This window comes from Acipenser ruthenus, chromosome 24, assembly GCF_902713425.1.
Source record: "Acipenser ruthenus chromosome 24, fAciRut3.2 maternal haplotype, whole genome shotgun sequence".
Classification (NCBI taxonomy): Eukaryota; Metazoa; Chordata; class Actinopteri; order Acipenseriformes; family Acipenseridae; genus Acipenser; species Acipenser ruthenus.
The window spans coordinates 24,810,508-24,829,957 of NC_081212.1; the positions used below are offsets into that span (position 1 = coordinate 24,810,508).

At 37.2% G+C, this 19,450-nt stretch overlaps 2 protein-coding genes across 6 annotated transcripts in view; one reads left to right on the plus strand and one right to left on the minus strand.

Annotated features, from left to right (window-relative positions):
• Window positions 1-26: 26 nt before the first annotated feature.
• On the minus strand, window positions 27-17,290 carry LOC117962569 (cortexin domain-containing 1 protein-like). 2 transcript variants are annotated; one of them, XM_058998921.1, is made up of 3 exons: window positions 17,195-17,290; window positions 11,368-11,921; window positions 27-1,330 (listed from the first exon to the last, which is right to left on the minus strand). In XM_058998921.1, exon 3 carries the CDS (start codon window positions 1,268-1,270, stop codon window positions 1,091-1,093), a length of 180 nt encoding a protein of 59 aa, XP_058854904.1. In that variant the 5' UTR covers window positions 1,271-1,330; window positions 11,368-11,921; window positions 17,195-17,290; the 3' UTR covers window positions 27-1,090. The 2 variants fall into 2 exon arrangements, with proteins under 2 accessions (XP_058854904.1, XP_058854903.1); XM_058998920.1 differs by lacking the exon at window positions 11,368-11,921 and having other exon boundaries at window positions 17,195-17,278.
• LOC117429480 (aryl hydrocarbon receptor nuclear translocator 2-like) overlaps window positions 17,123-19,450 on the plus strand; it is a 41,244-nt gene continuing 38,916 nt past the window's right edge. For all 4 annotated transcript variants that reach the window (XM_058998916.1, XM_058998917.1, XM_058998918.1 and 1 more), the window contains exon 1: window positions 17,123-17,397. In XM_058998916.1, coding sequence (XP_058854899.1) covers window positions 17,367-17,397 — 31 coding nt within the window. In that variant the 5' untranslated portion in view covers window positions 17,123-17,366. The remainder of the gene's footprint in view (window positions 17,398-19,450) is intronic.

The window sequence follows — 19,450 nt, forward strand, 5'->3', positions numbered from 1 at the left end:
CAATCAGATCATTAACTGATCTGAACTGAATAAAACATATGCAGATCCAATTCAACATTTTTCTTTATTAAGAATATTACAATAAGTTTGCTAAATTTTAGCTTTATACTATTTTACATCAAACAGACATACCGTATATTTACTGCGGTTATTTACTGTATTTTTATTGTTCCAGTGCACTATTCATTATAAAGTATGAAAAAAATACTCAAGACAATCTTTGTGGTTGTAGCTGAGGCACTTGTTCACATGCATTTTAGAATACATTAATAAGAATCTAATCAAACTAGGGACATTAACATAACCAGACAAACAAGTAGAGGGTTTGCACCACACTTAGCTAAACCACTGTGAAAATGCAACCTGTGCCTTAGAAGTTGAGTCTTTACAGTAGTACGGCAAGTCGATTGTGTGGTGATGTGCCTCGATCCGAGCAGTAATATTAAAAAAGGACACTTTTCCTTTGTTAGCACATAAAATAGCAAGTGGAAACCTATGTCTACACTTTCTGTATTTAGTTTAGTTCAGTAAACATACTGTTCCAGAACCCCTCAGTAAATTATACTGTTAGTTCCAATAATTAGAAAAAAATGTATACAAATTAGATTTCCCTACGCTTTAGTAAATATGAATGGCTTTTTAACATGTCTATTATTGAAATAAGACCCTGGCGGAGAAGACGTTTATCTCAATGCTTAATGTATGAAATGTTTGACTGTTTAAATGCCAGCACAAGCAGCCATACCTACTGACAGACACCAATGATGGCTTTCTTAGTGCGCGATTGTCGGTCCACAGTGAAGTCTCGGCAACAGGGAAGCTCTGATTGGTTGACAGGTGTGTTGAGCCCGGCGTGTTTAGGAGGTGGTATCCTCCCTTTTCCCAAGTTTTATTAAAAGGTTCAAGCACAGTTTTTATTCTATTGAAGGAATTTCTTGGTTGATGTGAGGGATTTTGTGGCACATTTCCTCATAAAAAAACAAAAAAAAAAGCCTCACTCAGTCTTTTCCAACAGCAGCATGCTACAGCGTTCCACGTTTCAGTAAAGAAATCCCAATGGAACCGTTTCCATGGTGATGTCTCAGCCGCTCTAATCATCCAGGTACTGCTCCTCCCACGTGGAGGTCGGGATGGCACGGTAGGGGTCCATGATGACTTTGGCACAGCGGATGATCATGGCAATCAGGAACAGGCAGAGAAAGACCAGTCCTGCTAAAGTGAATCCTTTGTCCACATCTACAAAGGCGGGCTCTGGTGTGGTGTCCTCCATCGCTTTGCTCTGTCTTCATTGGTCTTATTAGCTGCCACTGTTACCATCCTGCTGATAAATCTAAGAGACAAAGGTTGAGATGCAGTATGATAAAAGCTGATAATACACAGGATGCAGCCGACACTCTACATCAGCAACATCTTCCTTCCATCCAAAACAACAACATACCTCCTTCAAAGTGAGGCTGTGAGAAGTGTAATGGGGTCTATTTTAATGATCTAAAACTTGGTGGATCTATATATCACCTGCCCTAAAACTCTCCGACCTGATATTCCACAGACCATTTTTAATTATTATTTTTTTTTTATTAAGTGATGTTATTAAGGGGCATAATCAATCCACCCTGTAGGAAAACCCTCCTGGGGTTAACAGAGAGGCGGTGTTATTTAGATTTGCAGATATGGTAATAATTAGTGATTTATTTTGTTCCAATTCTAGAACACACAGTTGCAGATTCCTAGAACACAGTTTTTTTTTTATTATTATTATTGCAAAGGAGTGCCTGGGTGACTTAATAATCTCTATGTACTGTAGATTCTAGGGACAGAATTTTCTGACGTGTTTCTAAAGCTTATTTTCTAAAGCTTTTCTGGAAGGTCTACTTTTCCCACCTTTAATTTCATCTTCAAAACTTTAAATGCTTATTTCTGCACAGTCAGGGGTGATTTAATACATCTTCCGTTACGGGTTCATGCAACAGTAATAATGAAATGTCAGCTTTTTGTTCAGTTTCACGGTGCCTGCAAATTTAAAAAATCCTGTGCAATTTGCTATCTAATCTAACAGAGCTGCTGGTCAACCAGTTATTAGCTACCAGAAAGCAGTAGGAGCTATTGAGTGGTCTTTCCAAACTGAAGTATAATGTGTATACACCCAAATAATGAAAAGTGTTCCACCAACGAAAAGGGAATTACAGAGCTAATAAGATTCATTTTAAATAAGATATGCTCATAAGAACAGGTTGAAGTACACAAAGAGTTAGGAGGTCTTCAAGAAAGCTGGAGGCAGAAGTCACCCAGGACAGAGAGGAGGATATTGTGTCCTAGAGGGAGATGTCAGAATAATTCATTATGAATGAATGGCAAATTAAATGTATAACACCTGATCTTAAAAAAAAAGAAACATCAAATAGTCTGCCAAAACAGTATTTTTTTTTTTATCTTCCAATAAATATGAAATGGTTTGCCCTAAGCTTAATGCAAATTAATCTGCAGATATCCTCTTTGTACCTGTTTAAGAGATGTTTCCAGTATATTGTCCCTTTACCTCACATATCTGGCCGTGTAAGCAATTACGCTCTCCCACTAAGTATCCCCTGCAGGTTCTGAATTTAAATCTTTTTTTATATGTGTCAATGTGAATAAATGTCAACTGAAAGGATATTTTAGAGAAGGTGTTTTAAACTCCTCAATATAGTTTTCCTCATTTTCATTAAAAAAACAAACAAACAGAGCATGTTAATAAAGCTGTTTTCTCTAACATCTGTATAAGCTGTGATCTCTCAGAAAGAGTGTCCAACATACTGGACCTTGTAAGCAGTAAGCCCAATAAAGCAGCCTTGTACATCCCTAAATTACATTAGCTGATGTATTGCGATGCCAAACAGCAGAGTGATGGCATTGCTTAGCTGCCACTCTTGCTCTCTATCTAATCGTTATTGTTTCAGACACTCTGTGGTTCCAGCCAGCACTCTGCTGCATCCTGGTACTTTAAAAACAATCAGCGTCACCTGGGCTGAAAACAATGTTGTTCTTCGCCGGCTCTGTAATTAAGACACATGTGCTGAAACAGCATTGCCACTTTTAAAACTGAACAAAAGAAAAAATGCCAGGCATGAAAGTTTTTCTAAAGACCTTCGTCTGTTGCAGATGTAATGTGAAACAATGGCAAGAGAATTGAGAATGTTTTTTACAATGTAATCAAACTTAAAATGTCAGGGTCTATGTGAATACGTTAGTAAAATAACTATATCAAATATGGTATTTTACTTATATAGCCTAGTTTTCACCATGCATTACCCAGCAAGCAAAATTTATTTTAAAAACAGAACCACAATGGCTCACTTGAAAAGCAATCATACACACTGAGCAGTGGAGCATTGGGGCGACAGTAACAGCACTGCATACCGATCTGGTCTTTTTTTCTTAGCTCTCCAGCTTTAGTAGGCTTTTCCCCCAGATCACTTTCCCTAACAAAGTCTAAATCTGGAACAGAAATTCCATTTAGGCATTGGAATGGGCGTTCTGTTTCACGAGCACCCCGTCACTTTTCAAACAGGAGGTGCTATAGGGAGTCAGGAAGCACTGGTGAAACATAATGATTGCAGAAAGCTGCAAAGGATATAAACAGGTAAGAAAGGGTGCACAGTAGAAAGCAGGTGGTTTAATAGATGAAATAAAGTTTTAGTACAGTAAGTATAATAAAATCAATACTATATAATAACAAACACACAAAACAGCCAGTTAGAAAATTATTTTACTATATATATATAAATACTAATAAAAACCCTATCAAAGCTGTTATTGAGCTTATTATGACTGAGCCTATTATGCTGTACTGTCGTAATAAAGAACAAAACAACCCATAAAGGAACTTGCAGCGTGCCAGGAACAGCAGATCATCAGATTAGGACCAGTACATTTTATTAGATAAATTAATTTGACTAGGTAAGAGGCCAGGAGATCAAGGTCTTGTTTTGTAGTCACTCAGAGCAGTAAAATTATCCTTCCATGTTAATTAGAAAAGTTTATTACCCGATCATGCAGTTTGGAGAGTGCCAGGGCGCCGGGGGAGTAAGGAGAGGATATTAAAATTTCACACTGCTGCCTCATAATAAGGATTCCCCGAGGGCTGAGATGATAGCCAAGCCAATGTCATTATCCCTGTTACCAGGAATCTAGACGTGTACTTTGAGAGGAGCACACAAGATAACACAATCTCTGGGTTCAAACAAAGCCCACAATCCACTTGACATTGAATCTCAGTTTCAGACACCCTTCAGTAAGTCTGTTTCACTCAACGGCGATGAAAGAAAGTCCACTGCAAGCATGACTGCATGACCAACCACACCAGAAGGAATTCAGTGAAGCGAGCTTATTCTTCTTACACAGAGTGCTAACTAAGGACGTTTGGAAAGACTTCTAATTGAAATGTTTTGTCAGTGAATTTTATTTATTTTACTGTAGTACTGCATTACTGGGCCCTATTCACAAAGTTATACCTTCACTATTTAAAGACTCTTTTTGTGAAGGTTCTCTAAATTTAGAGTTTGTTCTGATATAGAAGAATACTCTTCCTCTTTAGTGGAGAAATGCTTAAGGAATACCAAAAGGGACTATACAAAAAAGAACTGTTTAAATACAAAAGTGAGTTCAGATTTATGAATGCTGTTTTTATTTCTCTGTTTGTTTGTTTGTTTGTTTATTAGCTTACCCATATTGAAAGAGGCTGAACTACTACAGCACAAACCTAAATAAGAGAGAAACACTTTTGTCATGCATCTGGTGTTAAATAATCAGGGAGCTTGTACTTTACTTGCGTCAGCATTTTGGTATTACCTTACATCACACTAATAAGCAATTTCCTCTTCTCCAAGCCTATCTTTCTTGTTCTGTTCATCCCCCGTTCTCGGGAACTGTAACCTTGGCAACGCCATTAGCAATTTAATAGGACACTACGATCGGTCAACCGAAAGCTTGAATAGGATGCCTTTTATCTTTGAATCAACTTAAAACAGAATGAAAACAGTTTGTTCTTCCTTCAGAGTGTTTGATGGCTGGTGGGTAGTGTACAGTGACTGCCGATAGGGTTAAACACCTGCACACAAAGGGATACCAGGCAATCAAAAAGCAAAGTCTCTACACAGGGCAATAATGATGAATCTATATCAGACAAAATAATCAATACATCAATACTGTGTACATATAGAGTACTTGTAAAAACTACCAAGAAGTCAAAACCATTTAACAAAATATCTACATAGTGTTTGACCCAGGTGCATAGTTTAATACAATAAGCAACTCAATGTTATATCAAAATATCATAGAATGCTGCACTCTTAATTGGTTTCTTATTCTAATAAATGCTTATTATAATTTAAGCTCTAGTAAATTATGATAATTATAATTTTACTGTAGGTTACATAGATTCATCTTACCTGAGTGCCCTGTGTATTTAATATAAGTTAATATGTGCTATCTCTGTAAGTGCTGTAAGCAGTGAAGGAACTCATGTATGATTGTGCACCATTTAAAAGACATACCCATTCTCATCTGGTGCTCAGTACTGGCTCCGTGTGACAGTTTGGTACAATACAAAGTCCCTGCAGCCTGTTGAACAGTAGTGTTATTTCGATTCAGCAACAGCTGTTAATTGGCTCAAGCCCTAAACCTTTTCACAGCTGAACTTTACAAAATGCCCCACGTTTAAAATAACCTTTCCCATGCTCTCCGTTCATTCCAGCTTTGTGCATGGAAAGTGAACATCATAAGTAAAAAAAAAAATAGACTTGAAAACTGGACCTATGCAGTTTTAGAAAAACTGTATTTTAGTACTTTAAACTAAAGCAATAATTTTCACCAGTGACATCACTAGGTACTGCATGCTGTGGTAAACGCATAGTAAAGTGTTGTAAAGCTTTGTAAAAGTCTGGTAAAAAGCATGGAAAAATTGATATGTTTGATAAAAGACTATAAAACATAGTAAAGACATCGTGTAAGCGTGGTATTAGCATGGTAAACTGCAAAATTACCATTTAAGTTTATTCTGGCCATTGCCTTGGATAACAACACATTGCCTTCCTCTTTCTGCAAGCTTAAAATAACTTCTGCTATAATGGCTGAAATGTATGAAAATGGTATTCAAACTTAGATGTAAATGCCTTTAAATAGTAACTTGGTATGGTTAAGAGTTATCTAATGTATTCTTCTTGTTTAGATTTACTTTGTTCCAAGTGGTTTTTCTTATTGCTGGATTTCTTTCCTCTCCTAGGGACAGTGTGGCCGGGGGGCAGGTTGATGGTTACACTCTGGTGTGCCGGAGGTACTCAGAGGTTGCTCATGATTGTATATTGCTCATTGCTATTTAGCTGAATGCATGACCGCCAAGTAGGAATTCAGTAATGTATGCTAATTCCAAGGAGTGCTAATTAAAATGATGGATACTTTTTGGATTGAACTGTTTCCAGTAAAACCTCCAGCCAAAAATATGGCTGTGGAAACTCCAAGTGACTGAAAATGATTACGGAGATTATCTGTAGATTCTTGCCAATGATCATTAGTGAAGAGGAAACCTGGAATATATGATACTGTAAATGTACTGGATATCCAATTTCAGGACTGAAGTGAACAAGGAGCTTTGACCCACATTCTGAGGCTGGACACTAACCTGCCATTACAGATGAATGGATTTTCAGAAGTAAGCAATATGGGATTTTACTCTACTGCTGTCTTCACCAAGGGGAGACTGTTGAGAAAAGCCTTTTTTTAAGCTCTAAATTTTGCTGATGTCTTGCTGATGTAAGAAAATAATCTGCAGATTGTCAGTTGTTTATACACCATTTTTTAGTGCTACCACTTGGGAAATTGAAATTTCACAACGACTTATGATGTTCAAAAGCACAGTACAGCCCCTCAAGTTGTCAAATGCCCACCTTCTTCATGCTCTTACACAATGAATAAAACCAGTTTAAATTTGTCACTAGAGTATACTCATGTCAATTATATAATTTAAACAGGACTGGTGTTTTATATATTTTTACAGATCAATTAAATGATATGCCAAACTGCAAATTACAAATAAATAGAGGAATGCTAACTTTAAACTGAGTCTGTTTGGAACTTGCATGGGAAGCAATAAGGTCACAGTCTGGTAGGCAGCCATGGACAAGGTCTTACAGTGAGAAAGTCAATTGGCTGATGACTTGAGGCTGTTAGCTGTCTGGAGAGCAAGATCATCAATTTAAAACACACAGCCCCTGCAGAGCACAAAACAAATTAAAGAGGGCTGAGGAGCTGCTGCTGCTGCTGCTGCTGCTGGCCTGACGTGGGCTATTTTTGGTAAAAACAGCTACAGGTCCATAAATGTAATTCTTACCCTGCCAAGACAACTCCTAATTACAGTTCGAAGGTCAGGTTTGCACGCTTCAGCGCAAGTGGAAGCCACTTTGCAGGTTAAACTTTCTGTTTATTGGAGTTCTCCGATGTGCTCACGGCTCCTGTAGGGGATTCCTTAATGTCTTGGAAGTCACAAGAATGTTGTTAAAATGGAGCACTGCAGCCAAGTGCGCTGACCTCACATATTATGATGCACTGTGTCAAAAATGATGATAACACTATTCATTTTCTATTTCAGAGTGATTTCATTTAAAATCATATAACTCAACAGCTCTTTTTTTTAAATATCTGCAGATCATATGCATTTGGGGTTTATTTTAAGACTGTGTAAAACGTTTTAATATAACCATCACCGCACAGTATGGTACAAAGCATATACATGTCACAAGCGTAGATGCCTAGAATAATAACTGTGAGGCTTTGCATATAACTAAGTGAACTAGCCTGCAGTTTGGTCTATTATCTCCCCCTGCCATGCACCCCTTCTTCTGTGTACTGTGTCCAGATCCCATATTTACTGCCAGTGCAGTTTCACATCTTGAGATTTCTGATCCAGCGTTTCTAGGCTCAGCAGTGATTGCAGTGAGGCGTGATACTAACCCCAGCCATATATGTAATTCAATATGCTAACGTAACATTATTCAGCAGGTTTCATTCGACTTTATGAAGCAAAATTAGTTACTATAGGGTGATGCAAAACTTTTGGCCATAGCTGTAAGTGTCCCTCTTTTAGCCCATCTAGTACAATTCACTTATCGGTCTTGGGGAGTGTCCACTTTCCAACTTGGGGAACTGCTAAGGAAAGTCACCAAAAAACATTATCAACCTTACTATATTTTCAAATAGAAAAAGAACTCCCACTGTAACAAGGGTCCAACATTTCTACACGAGTAACAAAAATAATGCATAAGAAGGGTTGCCTCTGATGGAAAGTGGTAAAAAGCATGCAGTTGATCCGAGCTGCTGGCTGGATGAGGGGAGTGAGCCTGGGGCTACTACAACACTGCCCTGGAGTCCCTATTGAGGATTGGCAGTGCTGATGTGATGGAGTGGATGACCTTGAAGAGGTGGACAACACAATGACCAGGCTAACGCATCAATAAAAGAGAAAAACATGTGATTTCACAAGTGACGTGTCTCCCATTTGCATTGGAGGGGAGGCTATTTCTATTTTGTTTGTCAAAGGTCACCACATCTGCCCTTAGGTAATAGAGCTCATAAGCTATAGTGTGATTAAGCTTCGACCCGCAGTAAAGCTGGAATGGCTGAAACCGCTAAAAAATTTAAGAGCTCTCTCATAAAATGTACAATGCTTTTACCATGCATATACAGTACCTTGTGTTCACCATTGTAAACCATGTTTTTTACAATGCTTTGCCATGCAAATCTGTGATCAACTCTGCTTGCATGTGATCTCACTATGCTTTTATGCACTTTTAGGGTTAAGGTTAAGAATAATTACCAATGCGTTCAACTGCAATATCCATTTCATACAATAACATATATAAAGGGGACCCATTGTGATTCTTATGTCTCCTATGAAACAGAATCTGATACTCTCTATACCGTATACTAAATAGCGTTAATACCAAGTTTCATGACAGCTGGATAAGCGGCTCACCAGATATATGCATAGATTGTGAAGTGTGACATACATGCGCAGCGAGGGATCATAAACAAGCAAACACATCCTATCTATATAATTCAACCATGCTCGATATTTATGGCACAGTTCATTCTCTTTCATCTTTTAACTTTTGTCACCCTTAGAAACTGCTGCAACAAACTAGAGCCAGAGAGAGAGAGAGAGACTCGCCCTTTGCAGGAGCAGCTGTTCAAAGATGCATAGCGGCAAAGTGACATCAGCACCCATTATCATTCGCAGATATTTATACCGAACCCATGTTTGGGGTGGCTTTCTAGAGCAAATAGAACAAATGTTTGCAGATTGATTTATGGGAGCTGTCTAAGCTTGTTATTTTGCTATCTGACAATGAAACATCACAAGATAGGTAAAAAGGGGAGGGGCTATGGGGGGGTTGCCATGGATTAAATACTTAGAATTTTATGGAAAATTACGCTACTGCAAACACACTCACAACAACAAGCTTTTGAAAAATGAGTATCAATACCTTACTGGCAAGTATAAGGTAGAACTGTCTGTAGAAAGTTATATTTTTAAGTCCTATCTTCCTACTATCCAAATGGCAACTGTTGTTATTGAATATGCAATGAATTACTGAATGTAAATCACTACAGAGGTCTTCTGAGAGAAAACCATTAACCTCTTTCCTGCCACAGGTGATTTATTACCAACACCAACAGGATTTATTTGGGGTTTCATCCCAAATGAGAACATGTTATTTATTATAACTTTGTCTGATCAGGGCTGAAGGTCACCAATGCTATTTTCTTCAAGGTCACCAGTGGTTTTATACAGTGCTCCGGCCTGTTTAAAAAATAGGGAAACCTCTGTCAGGAGAAATAACAAAAAAAACTCAACTGTAGTAAAAATGATCCAGCACATCTAATCTAATTCAAACCCTTTTAGGAACTTCCTATTTTGCAATCATCATTTATTCTGCAAAGTGTCTTACTTGCAGTAAGTTACTGCGATAGCATTAAACATAAACACTGGCAGAAGAATTAGGTCACTTGCGATAAAACAGCTATTCATTTTTTTAACGCAACCAAAATAACCTGCATAAAACAGCACAAAATGTTATATTCCATTAATATAAATCAGAATGACTTTAATGTAACATTTGGATCAATAATTCACATACAATATGCATTTATTTATTTAATATTTACTTTAGTAAAAACAGTCTCTGCTGGTCTACAGGTATTTCAATAAAAGTGTCTTACCCAGGTAGCTCAGAAAGGGAGGCTAAAGACTCCAAAATGTTTGCAGCTGGTTGAGTGATAATGCTCCATTTAAACTAATTAAAGGGTGATTATGACACAATGTACCTCCCAGCCTCTTGAGTTCCCTGTGTAGTATTAGCCTTCCATTCACACTCTCAGCAACTTCACACTTTAAGGCTGCCCCAGATTAATTTCAAATCTGATTAGACTTGCTGATTAGTAACTTGGTGGACTCCCATTGACAGAAAATAGGACATTTGTGCTTATTTCTGTTAGCTTTGGTGAAGCTATTACTTTTAGAGCATATCAACCAAAAAGGTCCAAAAGTCCTGTATTATTGACTTCGGATGCTGGAAACCATTCCAGCATCCAGTCTGCACCATCTTCAATTTACAACACATCTCCAGTGTTATGCCAGACCGCTATGGGAACCACCACATATAACTGAAATAGCTTATGAAACGTTAATGTGATATTCTTTCTACACCACACTGAAATCTCCTGTCAATACATTTAAAACAACATACATCAACAAATACACTAGGCAACTGCATCCCTACTCATCTTCAGCAGCTAATTGTTGCTTACGCTAATTCCTCTCTCACACTACGTTACTCAGCATGCCTTTTACACAGGTTTCAAAATATGCCTGCAAGACTCTTTAAAGCCTTTTTGAGAGAATGATTAAGACTTAAGGAATACAAAAAAACTCCTTGTATTTGAAAACCTGCACACAAGCCACTAAGACAATAAACAGCCCATCACAAGACATAGTTGAAATTCTACAGTGATATAGAAAATGTAAACAAAAACCCAAGCAACCTATTTGGTATTAATTCCACACAGGACCAGCAGGCACCACTGGATCCCTGCAACACAAAACAGATGAAAGAAACACCTGCTTAAATCCAGCTGGACTTCTATTCCGTTTTTCTCCGTTTACAGGCCAGCAAAATAAAGTCTGCATTCTGCTGCTAGGAAAGGTAAAAAAAAAAAAAAAAAAAAAAGAGACAACCTGCCTTTCTGTCCACATCCTGTTCTGTTGAGACTATTACTGTTTTCAAGGTAAGCTTCAGACAACAGAGCCTGCTGCTGCATTATCACATAGCCACTTACTGCAATGCCTTCTCAGCTTAGCCAAAGTGTCAGTTCCCTTAAATCCCACATGGTTCTGTCAGCTGGAGGGCTCCATTCAGCACTGTTCAGCACTGCCTCTGTGTATCTCTGACTGCAGCTAGCCCTGTATCAGGCTTCTGTCCTCTCTGGCTGCAGTGATCGCTGGCTGCCTGCTGAACCTGTGCATGGTGTCTCACTGTGTCTGCTAAGTAAGCATTCCTCTGGGCTCCCCTCATGAAATAATGGGGGTGGAATTTCCAGATCAGTCAGATATTAATAGGTCTCCTTTCTTCTCAATGTAGCGCTGTCATAGGCAGCAGAGTAGCTCCTGGCAGCTGGAACCCCAGTGCCTGCCTCACGCTGACTGTTCTGGTGATCCATGTAGACAGGGAGCATGGGCTTGTGTTGGGATTGTCTTTTGAAGTGTTGCAAAGCACTGCCTGACAGCCTGGCATGCCATGCAGAGTTTGCAGTTGTTGCACTTCTGTATGGGGCTTCGGTAGATCCCTGTGGTCCAGCTGCATTCTATTAAAACAAATAGCTTGTTGTGTATTCTGGAAAAGCCAATAGAAATGATTAGCTATGTTAACATCTTAATAGTTTAACACGACTGACCATCGACACACAGAGATATACACCCGTTAACGCAGCAGTGTAAAAGAAAATTGTTGATGGGCTGGTTCTTGGTTGTACAACATTGAAAAAACAATTTTGAATATAGTACCGCCAAACACTGAAAGATAACTACCCCTAATCAATATCCAATTTCCTTCTGTCTTTTTGAGACATTAAGTCAAGTCATTCATTTAAATTAACTCCTGTAACTCAGATGTGTGCTTGTTTAGCCTTCACTGGGTGGAATAAATATAAATATTTATTACCGTATTTCATTAAATAAATATCTTGTTTTTAAACAAAACAAAACAAAAAACATTTGTAACAATTAATATCCCTATCTTAAAATTGTTCTGTTAAATATTCGAACCACCGTGTGAAAAAAACTGATTTCTGAAAACTAAAACAACTACCTTAAACAGTATAGCAACAACATACACCGACAGAGAACGTACTGAAGAGCACAGATTTATGAAAATATATAGCCAGGTTCCTCTGTAAACATTGGAAAAGAGATTAGGTGTTTGGCTTAGAAAACAAAATGACCACTTGGAGAACAGCTAACCCCCCCCCCAATCATCATTCTCAATAGCTGATGATTAAGAGGAGCTAGGTGCTTCACATCTTTGACCAGCCACTGGAGCCCTTAATAAATCGAAGGCAAGATAAATGAGGCAGGGTTAGAGGTAGGGAGACCTGGAACAGGGTAACCATATTGTGTGTTACGTTGTGTTCTGTGTCTCAGTCAGTTTTCAGAATCATACATGTTTTAATCTGGCCTATACACAAACAGGGAATCTGATTGAAAAGGATGAAAAGCAGTTATCTATGCCCTTGACTGCCTATAACAAGAAGCTGCTGCCTGCAGCCTGATTAATCTGTCTCAAAACAAGGGACAGGCTTGGCTCACTGTTATCTAATCAACCTTTACTTTTTATTTTACATAATAGTTCCTGTGCATTTCAAATACTGGGTAGATATGGTTACTGTTTTATATAGCATACATTATACAGTGCAGTAAAACATAAAGGATTTAGTATGATTTTAAAAAAAAGATTCCTAATGGAATTACTATAGATTTACAATAACATACTCTAGCTTTACTGCTGTATATAAGTCATACACCACAAAACCAGCCATTTCCATTAGAAAAAAAACCAAAAAACATATATCAGAACGCTTACAATTAAATGAAGGATTTTCTAGGGGCTGCTACCCAACTACAGTATATAGCATTTTTTATTGAATATGTTTGACCCGTGGTCTCACCCTTGGCAGCAGAAGGGTGACAAGGAGACAGGAAGGCTGCCCGGCCATTCTCCCCTGGACTGATTCCAGCTGGAAACAGTGGAGGGGAAGGGGGCTGATCAGCAACAGGAGAAACAGATAGCGTAATTAGAGTCTTATTTACTGGCAGTCGTTCGGACAACTGATGACAATAATCGAATTGATTAAACCAACAACACAAACAGAACACTAAAGTTTCCAAAATGCGTGACAGACCATAAAATGATTTCCCAATTAAACTCCTTATTCAGTTAAACTCTATTATGAATTACTTACTTACTGTATTTACATGTTCTTTTGAAATTTGAAAGGTTTAAAAATATTTCATTTAAATGTGTTATAAGCAGAGCTGCCAGTGACAGGGATGGGGAAGGGGGTGGACACAGGACAGATTTATTTGAGAATCCCCTAAAATGTTTTAATAACAGTAAAAGGGAAACATCATTAACGGGGAAATGGACAGCCAAACTGTTCAGCTATCTTGTGTTACATCAATGTAACATTCTAATGTACATTATAGTACTACTTGAAATAGTCTAACTACACTTTCTAAATCTGAGGTTTCAAGAGGAAATGAATGGTCATAGGCAATAAAATGAAAATTAAAATGAGCACCGCTTGCTCAAGTTTCTTTTTATTGTCAAATACATACATTTGCAGCAAAAGTGAATTGGTTTCTATTGATTAAATATGACATTTGAGAGGCTAGAATAGGATTACTGATTACTCAGACTCTCCTTCCAAGGACAGAGAAAAAGCCTTTAAAAATGATTCAGAACTTCTGCAGTACAGTCATATAAGACATCTAATTAAAACTTGGTAAACACAATTATTTAAAGTGCATTCTGATTATAATGTTTTATGGGCATCAGGCATTTTGATTAGTAATAAACCACATGTAGGCATTAAAGATTTATTTGCCAGAAGATGGTTTTAGCAAACTAGGCACTTTTTTATACTGTATATTACAAATAACCTGGGCTGTGTGTGTGGGGTGGTAGGGGGTGGTTATTCAACTTGTGAATGAAATCATTTCTGTTTATATTAATGTAGGTGGTAAAGTTATTTTTCTAAAGCACAGAGAATAGGCGAGGAGGGGTGCTTGAAGGTTGGTTACACAGAGACTTTTCAAAATATGACAATAGATGCAAAACTGGTCTGTAATCTCCTATAATCTGCTTGATTACCACAAAGCTACAATAATATCTCTACACACTACAGGGAGACATAAACAAAACCACAGGGCGGAAATTTTTTTTAAAGGAACTACGGGCTGGATATTTGGTTGAACAACCCACGTTTTAGGGATATGCAGCATGAAGTTAAATTTCATTGGGCAGTAAAAGGAAAATATTAAAGAGGTGTGATTACAGAAAGTTGTATTAATGTGGCACCTTTGCTCTGGCGAGACATAGTATGTCCCAATGGTTTCCAATTGGAAATACTGAAAAAAAAACAAAAAAAAAACAGACTGAGCTGGACCAATGTGAAACCGGGGGCAATATTGTGAACAACACACAAGTCTGCCAACCTTGCATGCATTCACAGCTACAGTATATCTGATAAGATCGGTGTCCACTCCAGATTGAATAGGACTAATAGACTGCAGCTGTGATTGCATAATGACCACACACAAACTATATCACCAATAGAATACAAAGCCGATTGAGTTCTATCACTTCAGTGGTTTAACTTGTGGTGTGTTTTTTTTCATATGTGTCGCTGTGTAGCCATCTTTTGAATGCAAAATAAAACATCATGCATGCACTCTGTTATACACTCTACATCCTTATGATTTTATTCATCATCACATTTTCTGGTAGCCGTTTGGGCATATCTTTTCTTCTTATGTTGTTGCTATTAACCAGTTCTCTGTATTTTTAATTCCTATGCTGCATGCTTAATATACAATCATCTTACTTGTACCCTCAAGAGCTCTTCATCAGCTTATGTAATCCGACCCCCAGCTCTGCACCTGGGTGCACGGCTGTGTTGCAGCAAATTGCAAAACCTTTAGCTCTGCAGTGATTCTTAATTAGTCCCGTCTGTAAGGCCTTCTTCAAGAAATACATGTTAAATATATCAGGGTAACCCCTGGAATTAAAGAACGGTTTATGTACTACCAGTTATAGCGTATTGTAAGAAATGAACTGTGTCCTGCAATAAAAATAAAATAAAAACATTCTTCCCAGTCCCTAGACCGTGCAGACTGAAAATGATTTTATTCTTCCTATTTCTTTACAGTGAACTATATATTTTTTAAAATCAGTTCAAATCCGCCTATAGAGATGAATGCCTTTCCTATTTGTTAACATAACATGTGGAATTTTAATTAGACCTTTTAACATATGTATCATTTACAACCACTTAAATGGAGTCTGCTGTACTTGTGAGATTTATTTAATATAATGTATATTGATAAAGGTACTATTTATAACCTGTTAGTCCTTCTCTTTTTTTTTTTTAAACTTTCAAATCTGGTGTCAGTTACAGTAAATTACTAAGTGTAATTAACTAAATGTATTATTGTTTTGTTTTTGGTTTTTTTTTGTTTTGCTAAAAGAATCCTGGCCTGGATAAATTCGATCTCTCCAGCCTAATGTAATTCTAAATAAGTCTTCACTGGCCTAAACTCAGTTAAATGAGGGCAAGGCATTTGTGGAAATTAGATGCTGCACCTCAGTGAGTCTATCTGGCATAAATACCTTTCAAAACATTGAATGTGGTAATTAAACAAGAATAATGAAAGGAAAACACTGACTAACACATTTAAAGACAGGCCATAACGCAGGTACTGTGCCTCATTGATTTCTGCTTCTTTACATTGGTTACCAACAGCAAGCTTCTCTCAGAAACACCACTCAGCATCTCCTTCAGTGGCTGTCTACCATGCTTTGCAACTTCATACAGGAAGAGAAACGCATTGTTAGTAAGGGTGCAACTGAAGGTTAAATAAGCAGTTATTAAGTTGAACACAGCCTTCCGCTACATTTACGGCATATCATCGCAGATATGTGCGGTATATTAATAGCAATTAATACTTATTTGGGGGTAATTTTAATTAGTTCAATATTTCCCTAAGGCAAGAAACAAAACCTGATGAAGCTTTTCATTTAGGCACTGCTGACCTATATTGAGTCCTATTAACAGACTTAATCAGGGGCATTGAGACTGGAAATGTGTTAAAATGGTGTAATCCTTTAGGCTTTCGCTAGTTTTCTTCTCTTGTAGCTTACTGAAGACATTATTTGTCTGTTACCCTGCCACCCAAGTTGTGTGTGTGTGTTTTTTTTTTTTTTTTTTAATGCATACCAACGTTTGTTATTGTTAATAAAAAAACAAAAAAAACAAACAACAAACACAGCTAAAACTAACCGTTTACCGACAACACTACTAGGTATATGCATACAGTCCACTAAACTGCTACACAGAAGCAATCTGGTAAACAGAGTCGTAAATTACATAGTAATTTAGCTCTGGTGTTGCTTACAAACCGCAGTGGTCCACAGACTATCGACTATAGTTTTTTTTTTTTCACAATTGATACTAGACACTACATTTAATGTTCTATTTTATAAACACATACGTCAAATATTAGGTGTTTTGTTCTGTAACTTGAAACTGTGTTTCTTCAAAATTTGCAATACACCGGGTATAATAGCGGTCTTGATCTTTCTGTACGGGTTTATAAATAAATAAATACATAAATAAATAAATAAATAAATAAATAACCCTTACAGCCTGCCTACCTCCATCTTCCTACGTTTAACTTTTATACGCGTTACCAAATAGATTTGTTTTCAGAGTAAACTTTACATTTAATTAATTCAGCTGAAGTCTCGCGGTGTTACCCTTTCAGACATCTTGCATTTTTTTCTCTGAAAGGTACCGAATTTGTTACAGAATAGCAGCTGAAATTACTTACATATCATTTTTTTCTTTAAAGGTTTGCGCGGATTTGCGGTTTTTTTACACTTTCATATGGTTTCTGAGCAGCATTACTGTGCTTGTGTGCCAAAACACACCTCGGCTTGTTCCTAGGCGTCGGTATTGTGCGTCACTTTCTTTCTTCGTTTTATTTTTCCCAACCTGACGACATGGCAACTCCCGCAGCTGTGAATCCATCGGGTGAGTACTATTTATTTATGTATTTATTTATTTAACTGCTCTTGAGGTAAATATGTCATACAAGTTTATTTAATTGTGAAAACAAAATAAACTTGTTTGTAAAGCATTTTTTTTCTGACGTCTGTCAATCACAGCATCCCAAGCACAGGGATTGTGTGTATGTAGTGTGTGCTGCTGAATAGAAATAAGGTTTATTAAACGCATTGTCCTTTAATTTCTTCTGTAATTATTCAATTAAAAAAATGCGTTGGGATTTATTTATTTTTGCATAATTTTTTGCAGCTGTATGCGGAGATGCAGATTTACGAGTGCGTGGATACGTTACTGAGTAGTGTAGCCTACGTATCTCCTGGTCCTATTTGTATTATTTTTAAGCAATAGGAATACAAATTGCACCTAGACTGTGCGTGTTGATTTTTATTAAGCGTAAGTTAAGCGTGCATGGATAGAATTGTTACACATTGTTTGCCTGTTGATATAGCCTGTTGATTCCAAGAACAGAGATTCTGACACGGTTAACATACACAATGTAATAATAATAATAATAATAATATCACGTAAAGAATCTACAACTAGCACCCCTAAACCAGTGCGGTTTTTGAAGGATCCAGTCTCATTTGTTTTATAATGTAGTAACGATGCTCGGATAGCAGAGGCTGGAGATCAACCCTGTTTACTGTGCTGTGTCTTGTGTGCAGTAGTCGTAGTGAACAATGCAGACGTAAAACAAATATTGAGTTCCTGGTTGGAACACAAAACGGGAAACTACTGGAGTGAAACCGCATTATCTACTGAATCACAATTCACAATACTCTGTTTTGTGTGTCTATCTATCTATCTATCTATCTATCTATCTATCTATCTCTCTCTCTCTCTCTCTCTCTATCTATCGATATGTATGTATGTATGTATGTATGTATGTATGTATGTATGTATGTATGTGTTAGTGTACATCATATTATTGTAATGTCATTTGATTGTTTTTTTTTTTTTTATTAAATGGAGTACAGTACCCTGGTGTGTAGAAACATAATGTATAATAAAGCACAGTATTATAAGTGCCAGTAGCTGCGTGAAATATTGTTATTTAACTCTTGCGTATTGTAGTGTACTTACTGGATCCTTCTGTCTACAGAATATTGCAGAAGAATTTCTTTCTTTCTTTTCTTTTTTTTTTAAATGATTTCCATGGAACTGTGTAATGATGCCCCTATGTGTAAGCTGTGATACTGGGCGTAACCATAATCTGTTATTCCTACCTATTTGTATGGTGTCAGTGTTCTTTATTTATTTTAATCATTATGCAGTATAATTAAAAGAGATTTTCATTGAAGAAAACTTATTTGAATTGAAGTCAGTGTAACTAAAAACAAAATGAATTTGGGCGCACAGTTGTATCTATGGGCGGTTGCTTCCATGTTGAGCGCATTATTTTCAGAAATCTAATCTGTATCCCAATAATACAAAAAGAAAACAGTTTATAGACACACAGAATACAATAGTATGGCAAACATATGTTGATATTAATATATAAGTGCTGCTTTTGTATTATTAGTAAGTCTTGTAAGTAGCATGTACTGTGGGGTTGCCCGTTTGTGGGTGGTGGAATCCTGGATTACTGCAAGTTCATTCATATTCAGTGAAACCATCTGGAACAGTTTTAAAACCTGAAAAAACTAATGTCTGAATATTGCTGGCGAATTCAGTACTTTTGTGGAAGGGGTGTGCATAATTTGATACCTTTGTTGCATACAGATTTGTTTAGTGTGCTTGAAAATGCCGAGCGAATGGGAAATGAAGCACTTCTGTTGGTGGGTTGAAAGCTGCTGAAGAACATGCTTGAGCATCTCTCTTAGGCCCCTTTTGTTGTATTGCAGAATAGTAAGCAGATTCAATTAATGATGCGTCTGCATAATAGTAGACATCTATTAACTGAAAATTTAAATACTTTAATGAACAAAAATTGGTCAGCCCCAATCAAACACATTCTTTATGCCCGGTCAAAAAAAAAAAACACTGCTCAGTAGTTTAGGTTGAAGCTTAATCAATTGGA